Genomic DNA, 23,700 nt, shown 5'->3' on the forward strand with positions numbered 1-23,700 from the left:
GTTAGCAGTCTTTACGTTCTGTCTCCCTTTCTGATATTTCCCACACATTTCTTCTCCCTTCCCTTATTTTCCCTTTCACTATTATTTATATTCCCCAAATGAATGAGAACATATAATGTTTGTCCTTCTCCGACTGACTTACTTCACTCAGCATAATACCCTCCAGTTCCATCCACGTTGAAGCAAATGGTGGGTATTTGTCATTTCTAATAGCTGAGTAATATTCCATTGTATACATATAAATTGAGTTCAATCTACTTCCACCCAATGTGAGAAAAGACAACCTGTAGTAAAGACAAGTGGCCTCAAGACACACAATAAATGGCATTGTAAAACATATTGAAAAATTCTATCAAAATATTGATTTTTGTAATTGTTGTTGCTCCTCTATTCTGCTTGATTTTAGACCTTGCTCTAAGATTTCATATAAATTTACTTGGTTACATAAAAGGGTCAGTGTGTTAGAAATAACAATCATGGGAAAGTATCAAGGGATATGAATTTTCCTCTTTGATCAGGAGAATTGAATTCTCTTTATATTTAGGTAATGGAATTATTAGTATTATGTAATAGACTGATTTAATAAAATCTGCCTTGGACCTGTTTAGCTAGTGGCTCCCAATAAAAGTATGCTAGTAAAGTTCTATTTTTGAATTTCAAAATACAGTTCTGTAGGGGATGCAGAGTATCTTAGTAATTGTACATGACCCAAAATGAATAAGCTCATAAGATTTCTGAAAATACTATGGCTAATTGTTCAAGAAAAAAAAAGTATGGATTTCAGAGATAATCATGTATATGACTTTGGTAAATCATAGCTCTCACAAAATGAAATTTACATATTTAAGATAAAGAAACTCATTGATGGCCTTCAGAATTAGCTTCTAAGTTCCCATGGAGAAGTCCAAATCTTCTGTATATTTAAAATCAATGTATCTCTTGAAATTTAAGTAATCTATTCATTGTGTTAAATAGCAGAAGGATCCAACATTCCAGAAGCAATTCCGAAATACTCAAAAATAAGCCCAATTATTGGTAAGTAAAAATGACTCTGATTTCTATCTATATTTTTATGTTCAAGCCAGCCAGTCCCTAATGGGGTTACAAAGTAACCAAAATTTGGAACTAGTTTTAAACTCATTACATGTTTGAACGGCATCACATTTGTACTATTTGTCCTCAAAGACACACATACACACACATGCACACACATATACACAAGACACCTACTCATGAACATATATACATATACATGTACATAGAGGAAAACGATTTTTAACACTTATTTGATATAAATGATAACCCACTAGAAAGATTATCTCTGCAAAAAGCAGAACAAGTTAGCAAACAGACCACAACTCCCTCCATATATTCCTTCCCACATTAGAGACAATTTCCCTTTTCTTTAGGAAAAAGATATTTATTCATATTCTGTTTGAGCCAGAATAAACACCATATTTTGTTTGAGCCAGAATAGACACCTGAGCCAGAATATTCCCAAGCATTTAGGTACTACTTTTAGTGTGTGTCTTTTTGCTATATGTGAGAAAGAAAAGTATTGATTTAAGGTGGTGGCAGGGAGAAAAGAACCTTTCAGTGATATTTTCTCTTGGTATATAAATACTTAAAAAATAAGAACTAGAAGTTATGTTAATGGTTCTAAATAATTATGAATATTTTACTCTAAATATTTTGTAGGTGAAGCTTCTACTTGGGGCAAAGGAGCATATAAAGCTTTCAATGGCCGCATCTTTTCCTTTGAGTCTTCCTGTGCATACACTTTCTGCCATCATTGCGTTGAATCTGGAGGAGATTTCAATATTGAAATCAAACGAAACAGTAACAGTGACTTTGAAAAAATAGCAGTTAAAATTGACAATAATGAAGTCTCTATTTTTGGTGATAACATTGTAGTCAATGAAAAAAGGTAAATGTCACAATTATGAATAAATGCTATAGAAGCACTTAGTACCTAGAGCAAAAAGAAAAAAAGTTGAATAGGGAAAAGATGGTATTCTTTTCTTATTTTGGTGCTCATATCGGTAACTATAATAATTTCGTGGACATAGTCTGATAGGAGATTTTGTTATATGTGGGATTATAAGATACTATATTTATTTTTATAACAAGGTAAGAAGAAAAAGAGTAGTTTTATTTGAGTATTTTGAATATCTAGATTTGGGCAACATGAATACTCAACAAATCTGTTAATATAATATTTCAATTTTCAGTTGTAAGTTTATCATTAAATATAAATATGAAACTTTCCCTATATTGAAACCTAGACCATTGTTTTTAGAAGTAGCAATTCATTTTTGGAAGGGATGCCATATTTGAATACTTTCTGGGATAAGAAGTTGAGGCATAATAATCTACTTGTGAACATTTCAAGTTTTTTGAACATTTATTTCTTACTGGACCAGTTTCTTCTTTTTTATTTCTCCAAAGCCCCAAGGATTTATTCATTGTTCTTTAAAGTCTTTCAAAAATTGGAAAACCAAAACTATTGTGTCCCCTTTCTGAAATGAGAGGGGGAAAAAGAAAACTTTAATATTTATTAGCCAGTATTATATTTATGATACTACAGAACATGAATTATTTAAAGAAAAACATGTTATAATACTATATTTATCATAATATGTATTTGAATTTTATACTTTTCAGTGTACAGATACCATATGACAATAAACTGATACACATTAAAAAATATGGAGAACATTATGTCCTGAAAAGCCGGAGAGGAATCCTGTCTTTGATGTGGGACAAAAATAAACTCTCAGTAAGTCTGGCTCTGATTTTCTTACATTCTTGTGCTTTTTGTTCTTTGCTTTCAGTTATAAAAACATTATATCATAAGGAAAATAAGAGCTAAGTTTTGTCGAAAAATCTGTATTATGCACTGTACTAAGCATTATCTTATTTAAACCTCAAAATACCTTGAAGTACATACTATCATTAATCTTATTTTACAGATGATGGAACTCAGAAAATTCAGGCTAATACAAGCTAAATAATCTACCCAAAGACACATAGTAAGGAAAAGAGTCAGGATCTTTCCAACTTCTAGATCCAAGTCCTTTAAGAGAGGTTCTGTTTACATGCCTAAGTAACCAGCTTAGGTAGACTTGAATATGAACAGACACTATCTTTTGGTTTGGATAGATTTTTCTCTTACGGTATTTTTAATATTTTATAAACATGTACATGTGATTTTTTTTCTTAAAAGCTTGCTCTTCACAAGCAATATCCAACTTGTGGTCTTTGTGGCAACTTCAATAGCACTCCAGGTAAGATTTCAGTATGTTAAGTCTAAGCAAATTGCTTCCCAAAAGAATTATAAAGTGATTGGTCATATTATTAACAATAATTTGCATTTGTCTAAGGAATAAGAAATTGTTAAAATAAAAAAAATTATGTTGTCAATTTAGCTATATTTAGCTTGAAAATAACATGCATATACATAGTGAGTATGTTGAACCAAACATTATTTTCTTTTTAAGGAGACAATATCAATGAACACATTGCCCGTAGTAAAATTCCTGGTGATTGTCCCAAAGCTGTTAGTAAAAACTATGAAGTTTGTGAAGATGGTGTACAGGTAAGAGATTTAAAATTCCTCTAGTAGCAAATTTCAGCACTATTCCCCTTGATTTCAATTTAGATAGCCAACATCCTCTTCTAAGCACGTGTGTCTTATTCTCAGAATTGTGCAACTGCTTTCTCTCCGATGTCCCTGCAGTCTTTCTTTTTCTCAGCTTTAGTTTATTTATTTATTTTTTAAGATTTTATTTATATATTCGACAAAGAGCACACAAGTAGGCATAGCGGCAGGCAGAGGGAGAGAGAAAAGCAGCCTCCTGGCTGAGCAGAGATTGCTTCAAAGCAATCTTTGAAGATTTTATTTCACTTACTCTTATATCTCACTTGGAGAATGTTATCAGTTGTCTTAGGGCTTCATTGGTACAAATTGTGCATTTGCTTGACAGTGGTTTCATGTTTCTCTGTGACAAATAGATTTAGAAAACAACTATGTGGTAGTTATGTTGAAATTTTAACTCCTATGAGTTCAATAATGTATGTGTTTTCCTCTTTAGCCAACATAACAAATACATTGTTTCCAGCACCAACTCACATGCCCCCACCAAGAAAGCACCCTACCACTCTATCTTGCTGCTGCATTTGCTCACTGAATATAAGACTGGCAGATAAAGGACTGGTTTTCCTTCTGTCTTTTGTGGTCTCAGTCGTTTACCATCCCACTCTCTGGCACTGACAACATCTCTTTTCTCTCTGCCCTTCCATTTTCTTAAGTTGTAAACTTCATGTCACCTTTGGAGAAATTTTGGATGAATGTAGGTATAGCCATTTCTGAAGTTGTTACGTAATACCCTTCAGAGGTGAAGTATGCTTTCAGGATTCACTGTGCCGATGAACATATTTCAAAAATGCTCCATGTCAACCAGCATTCAGCAACTCTCCCTGCCCCTAAAGTTATAGGTTATCATGCAAATACTTCTGAATTGATCTTTTCCTAATGTTCATTTGATTGTCAATTTTTTCTTATGTTTTAATAAAACTTCATGCTTTATTTGGCAGCACTGTGACAAAATTATTGGAACTTACTTTGAAAAATGTAGAAAGGTCGCCGCTTTTTCCACTGACTACAGAATGATCTGTGTTGATGACTACTGCCGAAATAGAGACAAAAATGCTACATGTGACACTTATTCAGAATTGTCCCGCCTGTGTACCTCAGATGGTCCTGGCATCTATGAGTCCTGGAGAGATGATTTGGATGTGACTTGCGGTAAGTTTTAAATTTGATTGCAGATTCCAAACCAGAAAGTTTTTGTAGCACTTTAAAGTTGAGCTGTATTTCAAAGTAATCTTCTCAAATAACTATTAGCCCGGAAAGGGATCTTAGATACAATGGAGTCTTATCTCTCACAGGTACTTATGAGGAAACAGTCCTGTTTTGGTGAAGTGACTTGCCATGGTTACAGTTTTTTGCTTTAAGATTTCAATTAGGAACTTTATAGCCTATAATTAGTAAAAGGCACTGGGAAAAATGAGAAATCCTGCAAAAAGTGAAAATAAGTAACTGGAAAAGTTATCAAAAGCATGTTGAGTACTACTCTGGTTTTCTTTCAAAAAATTAGTACAACATATAATGTGAATTTCACACAAGTGTAAAAATACTTTCAACTTATGCTTTACTCAATCCTTATAAGTTAAATACAAGCAGAGGATCCATTTCAAAGAAGATGAGATGTTATGACATATATAATATACATTTCTTCCTCACTTACGTCTTTACTTTTTTCTCCAAATTAAATATTGTATCATAAAATAATACATGAGGAATTGGCATAATTTAATTGTAGTGAGTATTTTTAAAGACTGACTCCTGTCTTGAAAATTAGACTCAAAGAATCCCATTGAAAATATCTCCATTGTAATATTATGTATTTATCACATTCATTTCCTTCTCATTCCCATGTATACGTATTTCTGTATTTCTTCAGGAAAACCTACATGCCCAGAAAAACACATCTACAAAGAATGTGGTCCCTCAAATCCTGCAACTTGTTCTGATGTGGCTCCTTTTCAAGACAGTGAATGTGTGAATGGCTGCATCTGCCCAGAAGGTAAGATACCCTGTGAGAATGTTTATGCTAAAACAACTGAAAACAGTGACTCAAGAATGGTGGGTCTTATTTCTTACTAGATTTCTAATGAAATCACCTCTCATAATCCATCCTTCTAGCAAACTGCAGAAGAGAGGTAGGAGAGGCTTATAAAGTTATTGTGTATATCTACCTCTATAGTACCTGAGGGCTCTGGAACTTCACATATGACCCAGTAGTTCTATATTGGGCTCCTAAGAATGCTCTATGGCCTAGAAAATTATATTCTTGCCAGTTCTCAAACTAGTTGATTGCTGAATGGAGCTTACCATTTTAAGTGGGTGTTTACACTTGAAAAAACTAGCTCAAGAGTGATTCCATAGTTCATTTCTTGAGAATTTATTGATGTTTATATAGTTCTTGTATAATATATTTATTATAATATAAATTATATTATAAGTAAAATAAATATATTATTATATTTATTCTAGGTTATCTATTGGATGATATTGGAGGGAAAGGGCAGTGTGTATTAAAAGCTGAATGTCCCTGCGATTTACATGGAAAGATCTATCAGTCAGGGGAAGTCCGAGGAGGTCCTTGTGGTTCTCAGTGGTATGTGCATGCTTTTTGTTCACATTTTATTAATAGTGAAATAATGCTAATATTTTGATCATTTGAAATAATTCCTAAATCCACCCTTAAAATAAAGTTTTCAGAAATAAACACTGAATTTTCTGTGTTGATAATTTATATTTTATTTCTTAGGGAAAGTGTAGTGTGCTTTTAAAATAAAACATATGAACTTTCTATGTATTTTTAAAATGTGATGTATTTCTCTAACTGAAATAGTGTTTCAAAGAGTAAATCAATTGGTGGTTGCAAATATAGAGCAAAGAATAATACAAGAGTATAGTTATAACACTGAAACAATTATACTAATTATCAAGAATATTAATAAAATGTATAATCAGAAACAACCCAATACTTTTTAAATAAATTTTATATGTGACTATATTGATAAATATATATTTAATCTTAATTTATATATTTGTATATATTTATATATGCTTATAAATATATGATCTTTATAGATTAGTAAGAGTGGATTTTAATGGGCCAAAAATTAGTGTAGATTATTTGAGTTCAGCAACAATATGCTGATCAGAGAGTGTTCAGCATTCTTCATTATGATTTTTCCCTGAAACTAAATTTCTGCAGAACCCCAAAGGACTTCCCTAAAAATGTATTGTGCCCTGGTAGGGAAATAATCTGACTCAATGAAAACTAATCTATTATTTATACTATAGTATGTTCTTTATAAATGAGAAGTATTGCTGTTAGTGTGGCAATAATATAATAGTAATAATTATGAATACAATAGGTATGATTTATTGAATATCTAGGACAATGCTATCCAAGAGAAATATCATGTGAGCCATGAATATGACCTACATACATAATTTAACATTTTTTAGTTGATGCATTTTTAAAAAGTGAAAAGACTGAGGTGGAATTAATTTTGGTTATGTATTTTATATATCCAAGATACAGTATTATCATCTAGAAATGGAATTTCTATATGATAGATTAGCTTTATAAAAAAGCTAATTAGAGATTTTACAATCTATTTTTCAAATTAAGTCTTAAAAGGCTGTATTTTGTATATATATCAGATGTCAATCAGGACTAGTCACATTTCAAGTAATCAATAGCTCTATGTTTCTATACTTTATTGAATAGTGAGGATCTACAATGCGGCATGTGGCAGGTGTTTTAGTACTAATAGTGAAAGGTATTCCATTTAAACAAACCTCTGAAATCGAGTTTAAAAGTTTTTATATGTTTAATGGAGGCAGAAGCTATTATTTTCATCCATGGAATTCAAGTCCTTTAAAATGCCAGGACGTCACCATCGATGTGACTTTTAATCCGATTTGAGATGCTGCGTGGAGAATAAGGATAGTCTAACAGGGGTGTGTGGCTGGCTCAGTTAACAGACATGTGACTCTTGATCTTGGGGTTTTTTGATCAAGCCTCATGTTGGGTGTAAAGATTAACTTTTTTTTTAAAGATGGTCTAATAAAGCTTAAGTAAATGTCTTAGTTTAAGTTTTGATTTTTAATGTTGGGATATTTATTTTCACCACAGAGAAAACAAAACTGATGACCTTTAACATAACCATTGCATTTTAACAGCACATGCCAAGACGCAAAGTGGTCTTGCACTGAAGCATTATGTCCTGGAAGATGTAAGGTGGAAGGAAATTCAATCACCACCTTTGACGGTGTTAAATACCATCATCCTGGAAACTGTCACTACCTGGCCATCTATGTATGTAATAGCTTGGGACACTTGAGAAAATTGATGCACACACACACCGAGCTAGTCAACAAATTTGAACACAATCTTTACTTTAAATTACTATTAAAAAATAACAAGCAGCTCTTCAATTATTGATTACATATTTCAGTATCTGTTTTCTGTCACATATTGACATTGACAATTGGTATTACCTGTACTCCTTAGAAATTCCTTCCCAGGGGACACCTGGGGGCTCAGCAATTGAATGTCTGCCTTGGGCTCAGGGCGTGGTCCTGGGTCTGGGATCGAATCCCACATCAGGCTCCCTGCAAAGAGCCTGTTTCTCCCTCTGTGTCTCTGCCTCTCTCTGTCTCTCGTGAATACATAAAATCTTAAAAAAAAGAAATTCTTTCCTAAACAAACAAACAAAACCCCCCAAATTTATCACTAGTAACTTTCTAAATATACTGGAAAAAATATTTCTTTTTTCTATTTTTCTTTGCATGTGTTCACTAATGCTTCAATTGAAACTATCTTTTATGTTCCATGAAACATCTTCCTTTTTCATCATTATCCCTTTACATTTATTTTTAGTTTTTATAATACAATTATCATCAGTATGATAGAGGCTATCCTTACTTTTAAATTCTTTCTCAGGACTAATAATTTAAGTAATCTGAATTTCAATAAAAGATGGATTCCATCTTATAGCTTTGTACCTTTAGGTAGTCTGAAAATACAATTGTATTTAATCTTATTGGTAAGAAACCAAAATGAGCAGAATCTGTGACTCCTGAAGTCAGAGAAGTGGGTCATACTCAGTAATCTAAAAAATGTAGCCACTGCTACTAAAAGGCAGTTTTCCAGATCTTTCCTTCCTTTTATATTCTTCATATAATCCATGAAAGCAGGGAATGAGGAAAACAAAAGGAAATATACCACAATACATGGAACTTTTGCTTCTTATATATTTGATTTCTGGATCTTGAAATGAGAACTGGAAGTCAGTGTTTGACATGGCTCATGTTATGGTTTTACAAATTCAATACCTCTCACATTGGATTTAAATAGACACTGTAGATTGTCTAGAGAATAAACCAGCTATGCTACCTCTAATTCCTACTAGTCTCTACAATGCAGCACTTTCCCTGGAAGAGAAGACAAAAAGTATTGATAAAAGAAAAAAAAACAGTGACTATGAAAATCCACTATTTAAACTATTTAAATATAGTATATGCAAAGCACTTGGACCTTCTATAAAACTTTTGGCCATTTCTAGACTTAGCACAGACTGAAAAGGTTTTATTTTCAGAAGAGACTGATTAGATGTAGGAATAGTGTGTGTTTAAAATGCAAACATGCATTGTGACTGAATCACATGGTAATAGCATATCATCAATGACATTTTAATAAATCAATGAAATTCGTTTTTTAAACAGGATAAAGATTGGTCTGTTAGTGTTGAACTTCGTCCATGTGCAAGTGGCCAGTCAGGAACGTGCTTAAATAGTGTTACACTCCACTTAAATTCAGTAAGTAATCAGCTTCCTAAAGTTTATCCAGAGTAAAATTGAATGATCCAATGAATTACTTCACAAATTCAGAATTTTAGTGGCTGAAGAGAGGCTTTACTGGGTAAGTTGAAATCACAAATGAGATTGTATAGAAAATTAGTAAAATCCCTGGAAGAGCTGGATAGTTCTAAGGCTCCTTAAGTATATAAAAATTATCATATACACACAACTGATGTGTTAATTACAGATCAACTCATGTGTTTATTAAATTATTAAACTCTGTAGACCATTTAAGAAGGTAATTATATTTGTTTAGAGTTTCATGTATTTGGAACTGACACTGTAAATGGAAATAGACCTAAATGGGGAGGGGGGGAGGGATGACCCCAAGATTGGCCTTTGGTACTTAGAAGCCATTTGATCTTTGGAAATGGAAGTCACTGTCTTGGATTGCAGTTTCCTCATCTACAAATTGTGGATGAAGATTCCTTTACAATTCTCCTCAAAGAATTGATATAAGAAACAATGAAGCAACATAGGAGTGCTTCAAAAGATGTTCTGTATTTTAGATAGTTAAAACTAATCCAATAAAATGAAACATTTTTATGGCACAAAAATTTAGGTTCATATATTACATTAAAATGAATTAATATTGCAAATAAACATGAACTAACGGTTATTTTCAATATTAGTCTGTTTCAGTTGACAAATATGTGTTTGATAGAAATGGAACAATCACAAGCAATAAGATTAAACACAAAAGCCGTTATGACTATTCAGGTAAGTTTAATACCATTAAAAAAAATCTAAGCTGCATTCATTTGTTCAGTTTTTAGGGACAGATAGGGACAGTAAAAAAATTTTTTTTTAAATTTTTTATTTATTTATGATAGGCACACAGTGAGAGAGAGAGAGAGAGAGAGGCAGAGACACAGGCAGAGGGAGAAGCAGGCTCCATGCACCGAGAGCCTGACGTGGGATTCGATCCCGGGTCTCCAGGATCGCACCCTGGGCCAAAGGCAGGCGCCAAACCGCTGCGCCACCCAGGGATCCCTAAAAATTTGTTTTTAATGGATATTAAAGTATAAAACCATTCTAATAAATAAAAAACTTAAATATTATAATCATTACTGTTAACATTATTATTTTAACAGATGGAGTGTATGTCTTCAAACCATCTTCCTCATACCTTCAAGTAGAAACAAACTTTGGTGTCAAAATGCAAATACAAATTGCTCCTGCAATGCAATTATATGTTTCACTGCCACCCAATGATTTCACAGAAACTGTAGGTAAGTCCCCTGGATGTGTTTTTATTTTCAAGGCTCTAATATAACCATCGTTTATTTTAATTTTCAGTTATCTTTCTATTAAGAACATGGGCTCATTAAGCATTTTTACTTAATGTTCCATTCAATATTGCAGTAAAACAGTTTCAACTGATAGTAAAGACAGTTTTATTTATTACAAAATCTATTCCCAAATGTTTTTCAGCAAGTGTAAACATTTTAAGGTTTTTAAATTAAGGTTGTTTTTTTTTCAAAGTGAGGTTTAATAATATATGTTATATCTCACTTTGTTAATGTAACTTACAAAAGCTTTTACCTACAGAAGAAAAAGGTGGAAATATTATACATATACATCTTTTGAATATCAAGTTTCAAAGACAAGCTATATTACAATTTGTCTTTCTGCTCATAGATGACACGGTTACCTCTTTCTCAGAGGTTTTCTGTCATAGAAATTACTTGTTACATACCATCATGGATGTCAAACAAAACAAACAAACTGTGGGGCAAGCCCACAGTTACTAGTTTCAGACCATCTGAGCTTTTGTGACATGTCTTTACTCCAGAAGGTGACTTACTTATACATAGAGAAAAAATGTAATTCATGGGTCAGAAGGCTCCAGATAAGAAAGCCATATAGCCCTTAACATGATTCAGCTCTCCACACTAATATTGAAAATATGCAGTCACAAATGCCCTGCTTTATAAGCATGCTTCCTACCTTGTTAAAGGAGGTTAAGTGATGGCGACACAGGAAAAACACAATGTTTGTGGCAAATGGTATCTTTGTGTTCCTGGAATTTGAATAAAATGGGCATTCATCTGAGGTGTCCTAAGATTATACTTATGTGTACAAAGGCTAACGACGACATTTTCTCAGATAGCTTCTGCTAGTTTTGATTTAAGCACAGAACTGAATGTGGTATGAGAATGTGAATCCAAAACACCGAGTAGGTTGAGGAAATGTTAAAATTTGTTCTGTGCTCTGTACAGGACTCTGTGGTTCCTTCAACAACAGAGTGGAGGATGATTTAATGTCAAGTCAGAATATATTGGAGAAGACGCCTCAGACATTTGCTGATTCTTGGGAAATGATGCCCTGTCCTAAAGGAAATCCCTCTTCATGCATCAGTATAGAAAAAGGTATTGGTAATTGAGCATCAAACTCTGTAATTTAATATTTGGTGCTAGGAATTCTTATTCTGATAATAACATGAGACTATCAGATAATCCTAGGTTTAGCTAGAGTTTATTGTACTGTCCCCAACAGTTTTACAGGGAACAGCAGAGAAACAGTCTGGCTGGCTGAGGGCGCAACTAGAAATCCCATCTTTAATCGATGAAGGGAGATCAACAGAGTTGTCTTTTCTATACCCATTCTGTTCCTCCTTGGACAGTTTTCTCTGTAGCTATAGAATAGTAGGGTCAGAGGAAATCTTACAGATCTTTAATTTAGGCATGGGAGTCATCATTGGTTGAAATAGGAAAACCCAAACTGCTGAGCTACTCAGTGATAGAGCTGTAGCTAGATCTAGGTCTCTAACTACTGCTTTATATATATTAATTATACCAAAAATCAAATATAGATTTTTTTTCATTTTTCTTTCACTTATTTTATTTTATTTAAATTAAATTTGCCAGCATATAGTATAACACCCAGTACTCATTCCATCAAATGCCTCACTTAGTTCCTGTCACCCAGTTACCCTATCCCACAACCCAACTTACTTTCCCTTTGTTCATTTCCCAGAGTTAAGTCTCTCATGGTTTATCTCACTCTCTAGTTTTTCCCACTCAGTTTCCCTCCTTTCCCATATAGTTTCTTTCACTATTTCCCCTTTATCCATATCCTCTCTAACATTTGTTGTCTCCTGTCTTATTAATTTTAGACATTCTCACTGGTGTGAGGTGATATCTCATTGTGGTTTTGATTTGTATTCCCCTGATGGCAAGTGATATGGAGCATTTTTTTCATGTGCTTGTTGGCCATGTTTTTGTCTTCTTTGGAGAAATGTCTGTTCATATCTTCTGCCCATTTCATGACTGGATTATTTGTTTCTTGGGTATTGGGTTTGATAAGTTCTTTATAGATCTTGGATACTAGCCCTTTGTCTGATATATCATTTGTAGATATCTTCTTTCATTCTATAGGTTGTTTTGTAGTTTTATTGATTGTTTCCTTCACTGTGCAGAATATTTTTATCTTTATGAAGTCCCAATAGTTTCAATTTTGCTTTTGGTTCCCTTGCCTTCACAGATGTGTCTAGCAAGAAGTTGCTGTGGCCAAGTTCAAAAAGGTTGTTGCCTGTGTTATCCTTGGTATTTTGATGGATTCTTGTCTCACATTTAGATATTTCAACCATTTAAGTTTATCTTTGTGTATGGTGTAAGAAAATGGTCCAGTTTCATTTTTCTGCATGTGGCAGTCCAATTTTCCCAACACCATTTATTAAAGAGACTGTCTTTTTTCCAGTGGATAGTCTTTCCTGCTTGTCAAATATTAGTTGACCTTAGAGTTGAGGGCCCATTTCTGGATTCTCCATTCTGTTCCAATGATCTATGTGTCTGTTTTTGTGCCAGGACCATACTGTCTTGATGATCACGGTTTTGTAACTCAGCTTGAAGTCAGGCATTGTGATACCCCCAGCATTGATTTTTCTTTTTCAATATTACTCTATTTGGGGTCTTTTCTGGTTCCATACAAATCTTAAGATTATTTGTTCCAACCCTGTGAAGAAAATCCATGGTGTTTTGATATAGATTGCATCGAACATGTAAATTGCCCTGGGTAGCATAGACATTTTCACAACACTTATTCTTCCAATCCATGAGCGTGGAATGTTTTTCCATCTCTTTACATCTTCCTTAATTTCTTTCAGAAGTGTTCCATAGTTTTTCGAGTATACATTCTTTACCTCTTTGGTTAGGTTTATTCCTAGGTATCTTATGGTTTTGGGTACATTTGTAATTAGGTTGTATTCCTTAATTTCTCTTTCTTAAGTCTCATTGTTAGTGTACAGAAATGCCACTGATCTCTGTGCATTGATTTTGTATCCTGCCACACTGCTGAATTGCTCTATGATCTGGCAATCTTGGGGTGGACTCTTTTGGGCTTTCTATATAGAGTATCATGTCATCTGCAAAAAGGGAGAGTTTGACTTCTTTGCAAATTTGAATGTCTTTTATTTCTTTTTGTTGTCTGATTGCTGAGGCTAGGACTTCTAGTACTATGTTGAATAGCAGTGGTGAGAGTGGACATCCCTGTCGTGTTCCTGATCATAGGGAAAAGGCTCTCAGTTTTTCCCCATTGAGAATGATATTTGCTGTGGGCTTTTCATAAATGGCTTTTATGATATTGAGGAATATTCCCTCTCTCCCTACATTTTGAAGAGTTTTAATCAGGAATGGATGCTGTATTTTGTCAAATACTTTCTCTGTGTCTACTGAGAGGATCACTTGGTTCTTGTTTTTTCTCTTATTTTTTTAAAAGATTTTATTTATTTATTCATGAGAAACAGAGAGACAGAGAGGTAGAGACACAGGCAGAGGGAGAAGCAGGCTCCACACAGGGAGCCCGACGTGGGACTCGAGCCTGGGTCTCCAGGATCAGGCCCTGCGCCAAAGGTGGGGCCTAACTGCTGAGCCACCCGGGCTGCCCTGTTTTTTCTCTTATTGATGTGATCTATCATGTTGATTGCTTTATGAATGTCGAAACACCCTTGCATCCCAGGGATAAATTCCACATAGTCGTGGTGAATAATCCTCTTAATATACCGTTGAATCCTATTTGGCTAGTATCTTGGTGAGAATTTTTGCATCCATGTTCATCAGGGATATTGGTCTATAATTCTCCTTTTTGGTGGGGTCTTTGTCTAGTTTTGGGATCAAGGTGATGCTGGCCTCATAGAATGATTTGGAAGTGTTCCCTCCCTTTCTATCCTTTGAAATGGCTTTAGCAGAATAGGTATTATTTCTTCTTTAACATTTGATAGAATTCCCCTGGGCAACCATCTGCCCTGGACTTTTGTGTCTTGGGAGGTTTTTGATGACTGCTTCAATTTCCTCAGTGGTTATTGGCTTATTCAGGTTTTCTATTCCTTCCTGTTCCAGTTTTGGTAATTTGTAAGTTTCCAGAAATGCATCTATTTCTTCCAGAGTACCTAATTTGTTGGCATATTGTTGCTCATAATACGTTTTTTAAATTGTATTTCCTTGATATTGGTTGTGATCTCCCCTCTTTTGTTCATGATATTATTAATTTGAGTCTTTCCTCTTTTCTTTTAATATGGCTGGCTAAGGGTTTATCTATCTTATTAAATCTTCTAAGAACCAGCTCCCGGTTGTGTTGATCTGTTCTACAGTTCTTCTGGTCTCTATTTCGTTGAGTTCTGCTCTAATCTTTATTATCTCTCTTCTTCTGCTTGGTTTAGGCTTTATTTGCTGTTTTTTCTCCATTTCCTTTAGGTGCAAGATTAGCTTGTGTATTTTAGTTTTTTTCAAATTTTTGAGGATGGCTTGTACTGTGATGTATTTCCTACTCAGGACTGTCTTTGCTGTATTCCAAAGATTTTGAACAGTTGTATTTTCATTTTCATTAGTTTCCATTAATCTTTTTTATTTTTCTCTAATTTCCTGGTTGACTCATTCACCTTTTAGTAGCATGCTCTTTAGCCTCTATGTGTTTGAGTTGCTTCCAAATGTCTTCTTGTGATTAAGTTCTAGTTTCAAAGTTTTGTGATCTGAAAATAGGCAGAGGAAAATCCAAATCTTTTTTTTTAAAGATTTTATTTATTTATCCATAGAGATACAGAGAGAGGGAGAGAGAGAGAGAGAGAGAGGCAGAGACACAGGCAGAGGGAGAAGCAGGCTCCATGCAGAGAGCCTGACATGGGACTCGATCCAGGGTCTCCAGATCACACCCTGGGCTGCAGGTGGTGCTAAACCGCTGCGCCACCGGGGCTGCCCGGAAAATCCAAATCTTTTGGTATCAGTTGAAACTTGATTTGTGACCCAATATGTGGGTCTTATCTGGAGAGTGTTCCATGTGCACTTGAGAAGAATGTGTATTCAGTTGCATTAGGATGGAATGTTCTGGGTGTATCTGTGAAATCTCTTTGTTCTTGTGTGTCACTCAAGGCCTTTGTTTCTTTGGTGTTATTCTGCTTAGAACATCTGTCTCTTGCTGAGAGTGTTGTTTTGAAGTCTCCTGCTATTAATGTATTATTATCTATGTATCTCTTTTCTTTGGTTATTCATTGATTGATATACTTGACTGCTCCCACATTAGGGGCATACGTATTCATAATTGTTACGTCTTCTTGTTGGATAGATCCTTTAAGTATGATATAGTGTCCTTCTTCATCTCTTACTACAGTCTTTGATATAAATTCTAATTTATCTGATATGAGGATTGCTACCCCAGCTTTCTTTTGAGGGCCATTTTAATGATAAATGGTTCTCCACCCCTTCATTTTCATTCTTGAGGTGTCCTTAGGTCTAAAATTCACCTCTTGTAGACAGCATATAGATGGGTCTTACTTATAGATGCAGATACCCTGCATCTTTTGATGGGAACATTTAGCCCATTCACATTCAGAGTAACTATTGAAAGATACGAGGTTAGTGTCATCATATTACCTATACAGTTCCCATTTAAAAATACATCCTAAATGATTCCAAAGAAGTCAGAGACCAGAAAATAATAATAATAATAATAATAATAATAAGAAGAAGAAGAAGAAGAAGAAGAAAACAAAATAAAACAAAAAGACTATTGATATGAAAGACAAATTTTAAAACAAAATCATAAGCATAATAATCAAAAAGAAAAAAAAGAAAAAGAATTGGGGAATGGTGAGAAAGTGGTGGTGGAGAGAGAATATAGTCTTTCCGAGGGGACCTAGAGGGTGATCCTCTTGGTTTTGAGTGTATTTTGTTCTGTGTGTTAGAAGATACCTAATTCCAAATTTATATAAATGAGCAAAACTTATACAGAGACCCAACATCGACCACAAAAATAGAAACAAGATAAAAGAGGGCAGCACAATCGGAAGGAAGAGAATATAGTCTCACAGAATGTACCAACACAGTGTTCCACTTGGTTCTGGATGTATTTTGGTCCATGTGTTAGAAGGTGTTAACTTCCACCATTGTAAAATTAAATGAGACAGAAAAAAACAAAAAAACAAAAACCCATAATTCATATACCTACCAAATTTATACCAAAATTATACCTACCTACATTATACCATATACCTACATTGAAGGAAATCCAATAATGGGATATATATCTAAGACATGTGATTTTAGAAAAATGAAATTCAAGAAGGAAAAAGCTTAAAATGAAGAGTTGGTAAACTATTGTAGTTAAGGCAGGAAAAGAGAAAAAAAATTGGAGATTTTTAACCTGACATATAAATGAATCATAATAAAAGAAGCCTCTAGTTCTATACACTATTTTCCCTTAGTCCTGGAGCTTTCCAGTGCTGTTTGGTCAGTAAACTTGCTCTTCCCTTGTTCTTCCAGCAGTTCTTCTGGAGGGTTCCTCTCTGCTCATTCACAGGTGTCTGTGCCCCGCCCCTTGCCAGGTGGCCTGGCTCAGTATGAACTGTTTATGCTGGGAGGTGTTTGCTCCCTAGAGGCCCTGCCTCTCCCAGGTGAAAGGCAAGAAGAAGAAAAAAAAATTTAAAAATGGTAGCACCCAGATCTCCAGCTCCTGAGCCAAGGGCTCCCTGAGAGTATGGAACTGCAATCTCCCAGTCCACACTGGCCTAGGTGCTCCTGGGGGCAGGTGCGGATGCACTGATCTGTACAAATTGAAGGGTGCCCAGTAACAGGAGAGCTCTTGATGTCCTGTGCCCTCCTGGGGTCTGTCTCTTCTGAAGCAAATTTAGGACAGGCTTCACTGCCCGTCCTGCAATTCTGCCCTATTTCCCTGCTGAGCACTTTTCAGAGAATACTCCAGAGCAGATTTTTAAAGTTCCCCCTTGTCCGGGGCTTGGCTTTTGTCTGGGGCTTGCTTTGTTTCCCCTTTCAGGCTGGGTTTTCCCAGCTTGCCGCGGTTCCCCTCCGTCACATTTTTTCTTCGCCTTCCTACCTTGTCAGAAGTGATCACTCTTCTCTCTGTAGCATTCTAGCTGTTCTCTCTTTGCATCTCAAATCAAATTCATAGGTGTTCAGAATGTTTTAAAAGTTATCTAGGTTAAGTTTGTGGGACCAGATGCATTGAGGACCCCTTCTCTTTTGCCATCTTCCCAAATATGAATCTCACGAGGAAACCTTTATTCTTGTGCGATTCAGCTCATGTTTTAGTATACCAAAGTCTTCCGTAAATGTCAATTCAGTTTATTCCCAAAATACTCATGAAAGGCATGGATAAGGTTATTATCTCCATTAATGTAGATTTTGATAATGGAGTCCAGATACAGTGTACTTAATAAGAGCTAAAGATGAAGTTGTAACCCAAGTATTTTATTATTTATTTATTTATTTAATATATTTTTATGGAAGTATAGTTGACACAATGTTACATTAGTTTCAGGTGTACAACATAGTGATTCTACAAGTCTATACAATTACAATGTCATACTCACTGCAAGTGTAGCTACTGTCACCATACCATGCTATTACAATATGACTGATTACATTCCCTGTAGTAGACTATTTATTTATTTGTTTGTTTGTTTATTTATTTATTTTTAATATTTTGTTTATTTATTCATGAGTGATGCAGAGAAAGAGAGGCAGAGACACAGGCAGAGGGAGAACCAGGTTCCCGGAGGGAGCTTGATGTGGGACTTGATCCCTTGACCCTGGGATCTCACCCTCAGCGGAAGGCAGATGCTCAACCACTGAGACACCCAGGTGTCTCTGTGCTATACCTTTTATCCCTGTGACATATTTATTCCGTAACTGGAAGCCTGTATCTGCCACTCCCGTTTGCCCATTTTGCCCATCCCCCCATCTGCTTCTCCCCTAGCAATCATCAGTTTGTTTTCTATATTTATGTGTCTGTTACTGATAACCCAAGTATTTTTAATTGAAATCTGTCTCTTATTGTTCCCTTAGTGTTGCTGACTTTAATGATCACTTTATCTTACGTTACTTCTTTCAAAAATAATGCAATGCAATGGAAAGTAAATTAGAATGTATTATGTTGGGATCCCTGGGTGTCTCAGAGGTTTAGCACCTGTCTTCGCAGGGTGTGATCCTGGAGGCCCAGGATCGAGTCCCACATCAGGCTTCCTGCATGGAGCCTGCTTCTCCCTCTGCCTATGTCTCTGCCTCTCTCTCTCTCTGTGTACTCTCATGAAAAAATAAATAAATAAAATCTTTTAAAAAATATATTATGTTTAGGGGATGCCTGTGTGGCTCAGTGGTTTAGCACTTGCCTTTGGCCCATGGTGTGATCCTGGCATCCCAGGGTGGAGTCCCATATTGGGCTCTGTGCATGGAGCCTGATTCTCCCTCTGCCTATGTCTCTGCCTCTCTCTCTCTCTCTCTCTGTGTCTCTAATGAATAAATAAATTAGATCTTTTAAAAATGTATTATGTTTATATGTTAGTTATTTATTTTTTAAAAAAATTATTTATTTATTTGAGAGAAGGGGCTGAATGGGGAGAGGGAGAGGGAGAGAGAAATCCAAGCAGACTGTACTCTGATGCGGGGCTTGATCTCATGACCCTGAAATCATGACCTAAGCTAAAACCAAAAGTCAGATGCCCAACCCACTGTGCCACCCAGGCACCTCTAATTAGTTGTTTCTATATTAACCTGCTTATTTGAAACAAATGTCTGATCAGCTTTTGACAATATTTAAAAATTACAAAGCCATTCATTCCTTTTTTAAAGTTTCATTTAACCTGTTATGATTTATAGAATGAGTTGATAGAACCCCATCAACATGGTAATACATATTTCAGGGTTTAATTGTCATGTTATTTTGTTTTGCAAGTGTTGCAATGAGAATAATTAAAATAAGAGTAGGCAAAAACAAATGTATATCTCATAAGAAACCAAGCCAATTTATATTAAGAAGATTATATTAACACTTGAGAGCTATATAAATTAACAATCTCAATTTTCAATGTTTTTTATTTAACTTAATAAAATAAAATACAGACAATTAAACTATGCTTAAATAAGCTGTTAGTAGGATTTACATAAAAAATGGTGGTACCTCGGTACAAGTTTGTCAAAATTTTAGAAATAATTGTCCTCAATGTCCTTTTAATATATTCAGTCAGCTTCCTTTATTGCTTCCTGGTGACAGTAACTTTAGAAGCCAATCAATAGGGGATCCCTGGGTGGCTCAGCAATTTAGTGCCTGCCTTCAGCCCAGGGCATGATCAAATAAATAGTTTTTAAAAATTAAAACATTTTAAAAAGAAAGATTTTGCCTCTTAGCTGCTTAAGGTACTTCTGTTTATATCATGCTATATATATATATATATATATATATATATATATATATATAATAAATTAGATATGTTATAGCAAAAGCACTTTAAAAACACAATTACACTTTTTTAATTAAAAAATTATGACATTATTGATACTAATTTTGAATGCATGAATTTTCTTCCAGAAATATTTGCTGAAAATCATTGTGGAATTTTTCTTGATTCACCTGGGCCTTTTGCTTCCTGCCATCCAATTGTGAACGTTAAACCATATTATGAGGTATGTGAGGGTCTAAGATTAACAGCTCTTTTTGTGAAATATTTTGATAATATCAATAGAAGCCTATAGACATTAAAAATTTTCAAGTAATGGGCATTGTCTGTAGATTAAGACATGGGTTTAAATTTAACATTGGATTCCACTAATTTATTCAGTTGTTAGATATAGCAATTTTAAAAAATGGTACTGGAAAATAACCCCAAATGAGAAAAATCTTGAATAAGTTTCTCTGCTTTTTCCAAGTTCTTTGAAAACTTAGTTAATATTTGATTTGCTACTTTGCTTATTTCAAAAATAAATATTTCCCAAAGTTTTAAGACAGATTTTTTTTCAAGGAAGAGGAATGGTTATGAACTGAATTAAGATACCCAGTTTATCTGTTCTTGTGAATATTTTCATAATGAAATGTACATTAATTTCTTAAAGGAATGCAAAAGATACACTTGTACTTGTAAAAACAGTAAAGATTGCTTGTGCACGATTTTTGGCAACTATGTGAAAGCATGTGCTGAGAAAGAAGTATACATGGTGGGATGGAGAACTGGACTATGTGGTAAGTAGGACAGGGGCTTTTTAGGCTTTTTAGATAACTTTCCTTTCACTTTTACTATAGAGTGTGTCTCTGTGTGTGTGTAGTTTAGAAACACATACTTACAGATTTGTATTTGGTTTTTTCAAAGATGATTTTCATTTTTTTTAAAAAAAATATGTTTGAATGATGCTTGCATTTTTACTTCTTGAGTCTTTTATCTTGATTTAATATATTCATTTTTAAATAAGAGCAGAATATACATGGATTTATATATGAACATAGATTTCTGTTCAGTTTTATATGATGAAATTTAATATTCCAACTCCTACTACATTTTAAAAGGATAGTTAAATATTAATAACATTGTATTTTATTTATTTTAAAGATCTATTTATTCAGAGAGAGAGTATATGGGGGAGGAGTGCTGTGCAGAGGGATGGAGGGACAGAGTGAGGGGCAGACTCTCTGCTGGGTGCAAAACCCAAATTAGGGTTTGATCTCCTCTCCTGGAGATCATAACCTGAGCTGAAACCAAGAGGCAGACACTCACCCAACTAAGATGCCCTGGTGCTCTGATATTAATAACATTTGAAAAAACAAATAAAAATAATTAGGCACTCAACTATCATATTTATTGAATATTGCTTTAAATATTTATTGCAGTATTTGAATATGACTTTAGAAAAATACTTGGCTTACTAATAAAAAAACTTCATAGAAATACATTTTCTGTAGATTATACTTAATACCTCATAGCCCATATCTAATTAATAAAGGCTGTTAAGTTCACCTCCAAAATTTCCCTTAAATCCATTCACATTTGTCCATCTCTATGAGCATCACCCTAGTTTAAAAAAATTTTTTTTTCTCTTGGGTGATTGCAATTGCCTCCTTCAATATTCACTTTTTCTATAAAGAAATCAGTGCACTCTTTAAGTAAAACCAAATAAAACTAACCTGATTAGGTGACATTCCAGTCTATAACAAGTCAGTGGCTTCTCATTGTTCTTTTTTTTTTTTTTTTACTTAAGTTTCAAGTGTTTATTTATTTATTTATTTATTTAGGTTTTGTTTTTATTCAAGTGTGATTTGCCAACATATAGCGTAACACCCAGTGCTCATCCCCTCAAGTGCCCTCCTCAGTGCCTGTCACCCAGTTACCCCAACCCCCCATCCACCTCCCCTTCCACAACCCTTTGTTCATTTCCCAGAGTTAGGAGTCTTTCATGGTTTGTCTCCCTCTCTAATTTTTCCCACTCATTTCCCCTCCTTTCCCTTATAATTCCTTTAACTATTTCTTATATTTCCCATATGAGTGAAACCCTATGATGATTGTCCGTCTCCGATTGATTTATTTCACTCAGTATAATACCCCCCAGTTCCATCTATGTTGAAGCAAATTGTGGTATTTGTCCTTTCTAATTCTATGTCTGGGGAACAGCCTAAGTCAGAAGAAAGGGAAATTCTTTCAAAGAACAAGTAGAAGAATAGAAGCTATAAATACAGAGACAAAAATCAGTGGTTAGAACTTTGAGGGCCTTCGATGTTCTTCCACAGATGAATGGATAAGGAAGATGTGGTATATATATACAGTGGAAATTTACTCAGCTTCTCATTGTTATAAGGCTAATGGCCATTTTTCTGCTTGCTCTTTGGAAGAATTTCCCTCTCTTCTGACAGATTTTCATGGAGTGCAAGTTCCCAGTTGTACATACTTAGAGCTTCCCATCTTCCTTCTTTATAGCATGTGCCATAATTGTCCTTCCCCCAGAAATATAAGCCATATGACAGCGGTATATTTCCTATCTTGTTTATGGGCTTAACCCCACCAGGATGTGTAAATATAAACATATAATAGGGACTCAATATTGACTTTAAAAAAAGAATGAAAAATAAAAATAACGAGTATTTTTTCTTGATTATTCATAACCTCAATTGTGAATAATTCACCTGTAAACATCAAGTTAAAGTAAAATTGTTAATTTTCCTGAATGTATACATATTCACTATTTTTTATTCCTATACCAACAGATTCCTCTTGTCCAAGTAACCTCGTTTTCAAGTACAATATAAAAGCCTGCAATAAAACTTGTCGATCATTGTCAGAAAGATATAGGAGCTGTGATATAGAAGGTGTTCCATTTGATGGATGCACTTGCCCTGATGGAATGTACCAGAATAATGAAGGGAATTGTGTTCCAAAATCTCAGTGTGACTGCTACGTAAGTGGCGAGGTCATGAAACCAGGAAAACTCATCAATATTAATAACAACAAATGGTATGGAAATTACATATATACTTGTTATGACTTCGAAATTAAAGGAAATTTTTTAGAGAAATAGACTTTTTAGAGAAATAGACTGTTCTTAAAGTCTTTGTTAGACCTGTCACTTTTTAAATTTTCTACTTCTTATTGAAGTTAGTTATTGCTCCCTTTAAACTTAAGTGCTCACTGCATTATAATGGCTCTAACTGATTTGTCCTACTTTTGTTTGGTTTTAAATACCAATAGAAAAACATTCTAGCAGTACGTATTCTACATACAGAGAATGCAAAATGATTTTCTATTGAGACAATGCTTTCTAGTTGTCTCTCAGCATTCACCATTCGACAAACACTTATTAAATAGATATTTGCCATGTGCCAGGCCTTGTGCTAAGGGCTGAATTTACAAAGATGAGTGAACATTGTCTTGGACTCACAGAACAAAGGTGCTGACTATTGCAAGGAGGTTTGTATACTATAATATGGGA

At 34.5% G+C, this 23,700-nt stretch overlaps 1 protein-coding gene across 4 annotated transcripts in view; it reads left to right on the top strand.

The window, feature by feature from the left end:
* MUC19 (mucin 19, oligomeric) overlaps nucleotides 1-23,700 on the top strand; it is a 49,012-nt gene that overhangs the window by 16,562 nt on the left and 8,750 nt on the right. For all 4 annotated transcript variants that reach the window (XM_038577308.1, XM_038577309.1, XM_038577310.1 and 1 more), the window contains 16 exons: nucleotides 976-1,035; nucleotides 1,699-1,927; nucleotides 2,665-2,779; nucleotides 3,227-3,287; nucleotides 3,501-3,598; nucleotides 4,597-4,807; nucleotides 5,526-5,648; nucleotides 6,119-6,242; nucleotides 7,826-7,961; nucleotides 9,371-9,463; nucleotides 10,138-10,225; nucleotides 10,600-10,737; nucleotides 11,728-11,877; nucleotides 20,321-20,415; nucleotides 20,842-20,968; nucleotides 22,979-23,225. In XM_038577308.1, coding sequence (XP_038433236.1) covers nucleotides 976-1,035; nucleotides 1,699-1,927; nucleotides 2,665-2,779; nucleotides 3,227-3,287; nucleotides 3,501-3,598; nucleotides 4,597-4,807; nucleotides 5,526-5,648; nucleotides 6,119-6,242; nucleotides 7,826-7,961; nucleotides 9,371-9,463; nucleotides 10,138-10,225; nucleotides 10,600-10,737; nucleotides 11,728-11,877; nucleotides 20,321-20,415; nucleotides 20,842-20,968; nucleotides 22,979-23,225 — 2,095 coding nt within the window. The remainder of the gene's footprint in view (nucleotides 1-975; nucleotides 1,036-1,698; nucleotides 1,928-2,664; nucleotides 2,780-3,226; nucleotides 3,288-3,500; nucleotides 3,599-4,596; nucleotides 4,808-5,525; nucleotides 5,649-6,118; nucleotides 6,243-7,825; nucleotides 7,962-9,370; nucleotides 9,464-10,137; nucleotides 10,226-10,599; nucleotides 10,738-11,727; nucleotides 11,878-20,320; nucleotides 20,416-20,841; nucleotides 20,969-22,978; nucleotides 23,226-23,700) is intronic.

The sequence above is a fragment of the Canis lupus genome, chromosome 27, assembly GCF_011100685.1.
Source record: "Canis lupus familiaris isolate Mischka breed German Shepherd chromosome 27, alternate assembly UU_Cfam_GSD_1.0, whole genome shotgun sequence".
Classification (NCBI taxonomy): Eukaryota; Metazoa; Chordata; class Mammalia; order Carnivora; family Canidae; genus Canis; species Canis lupus.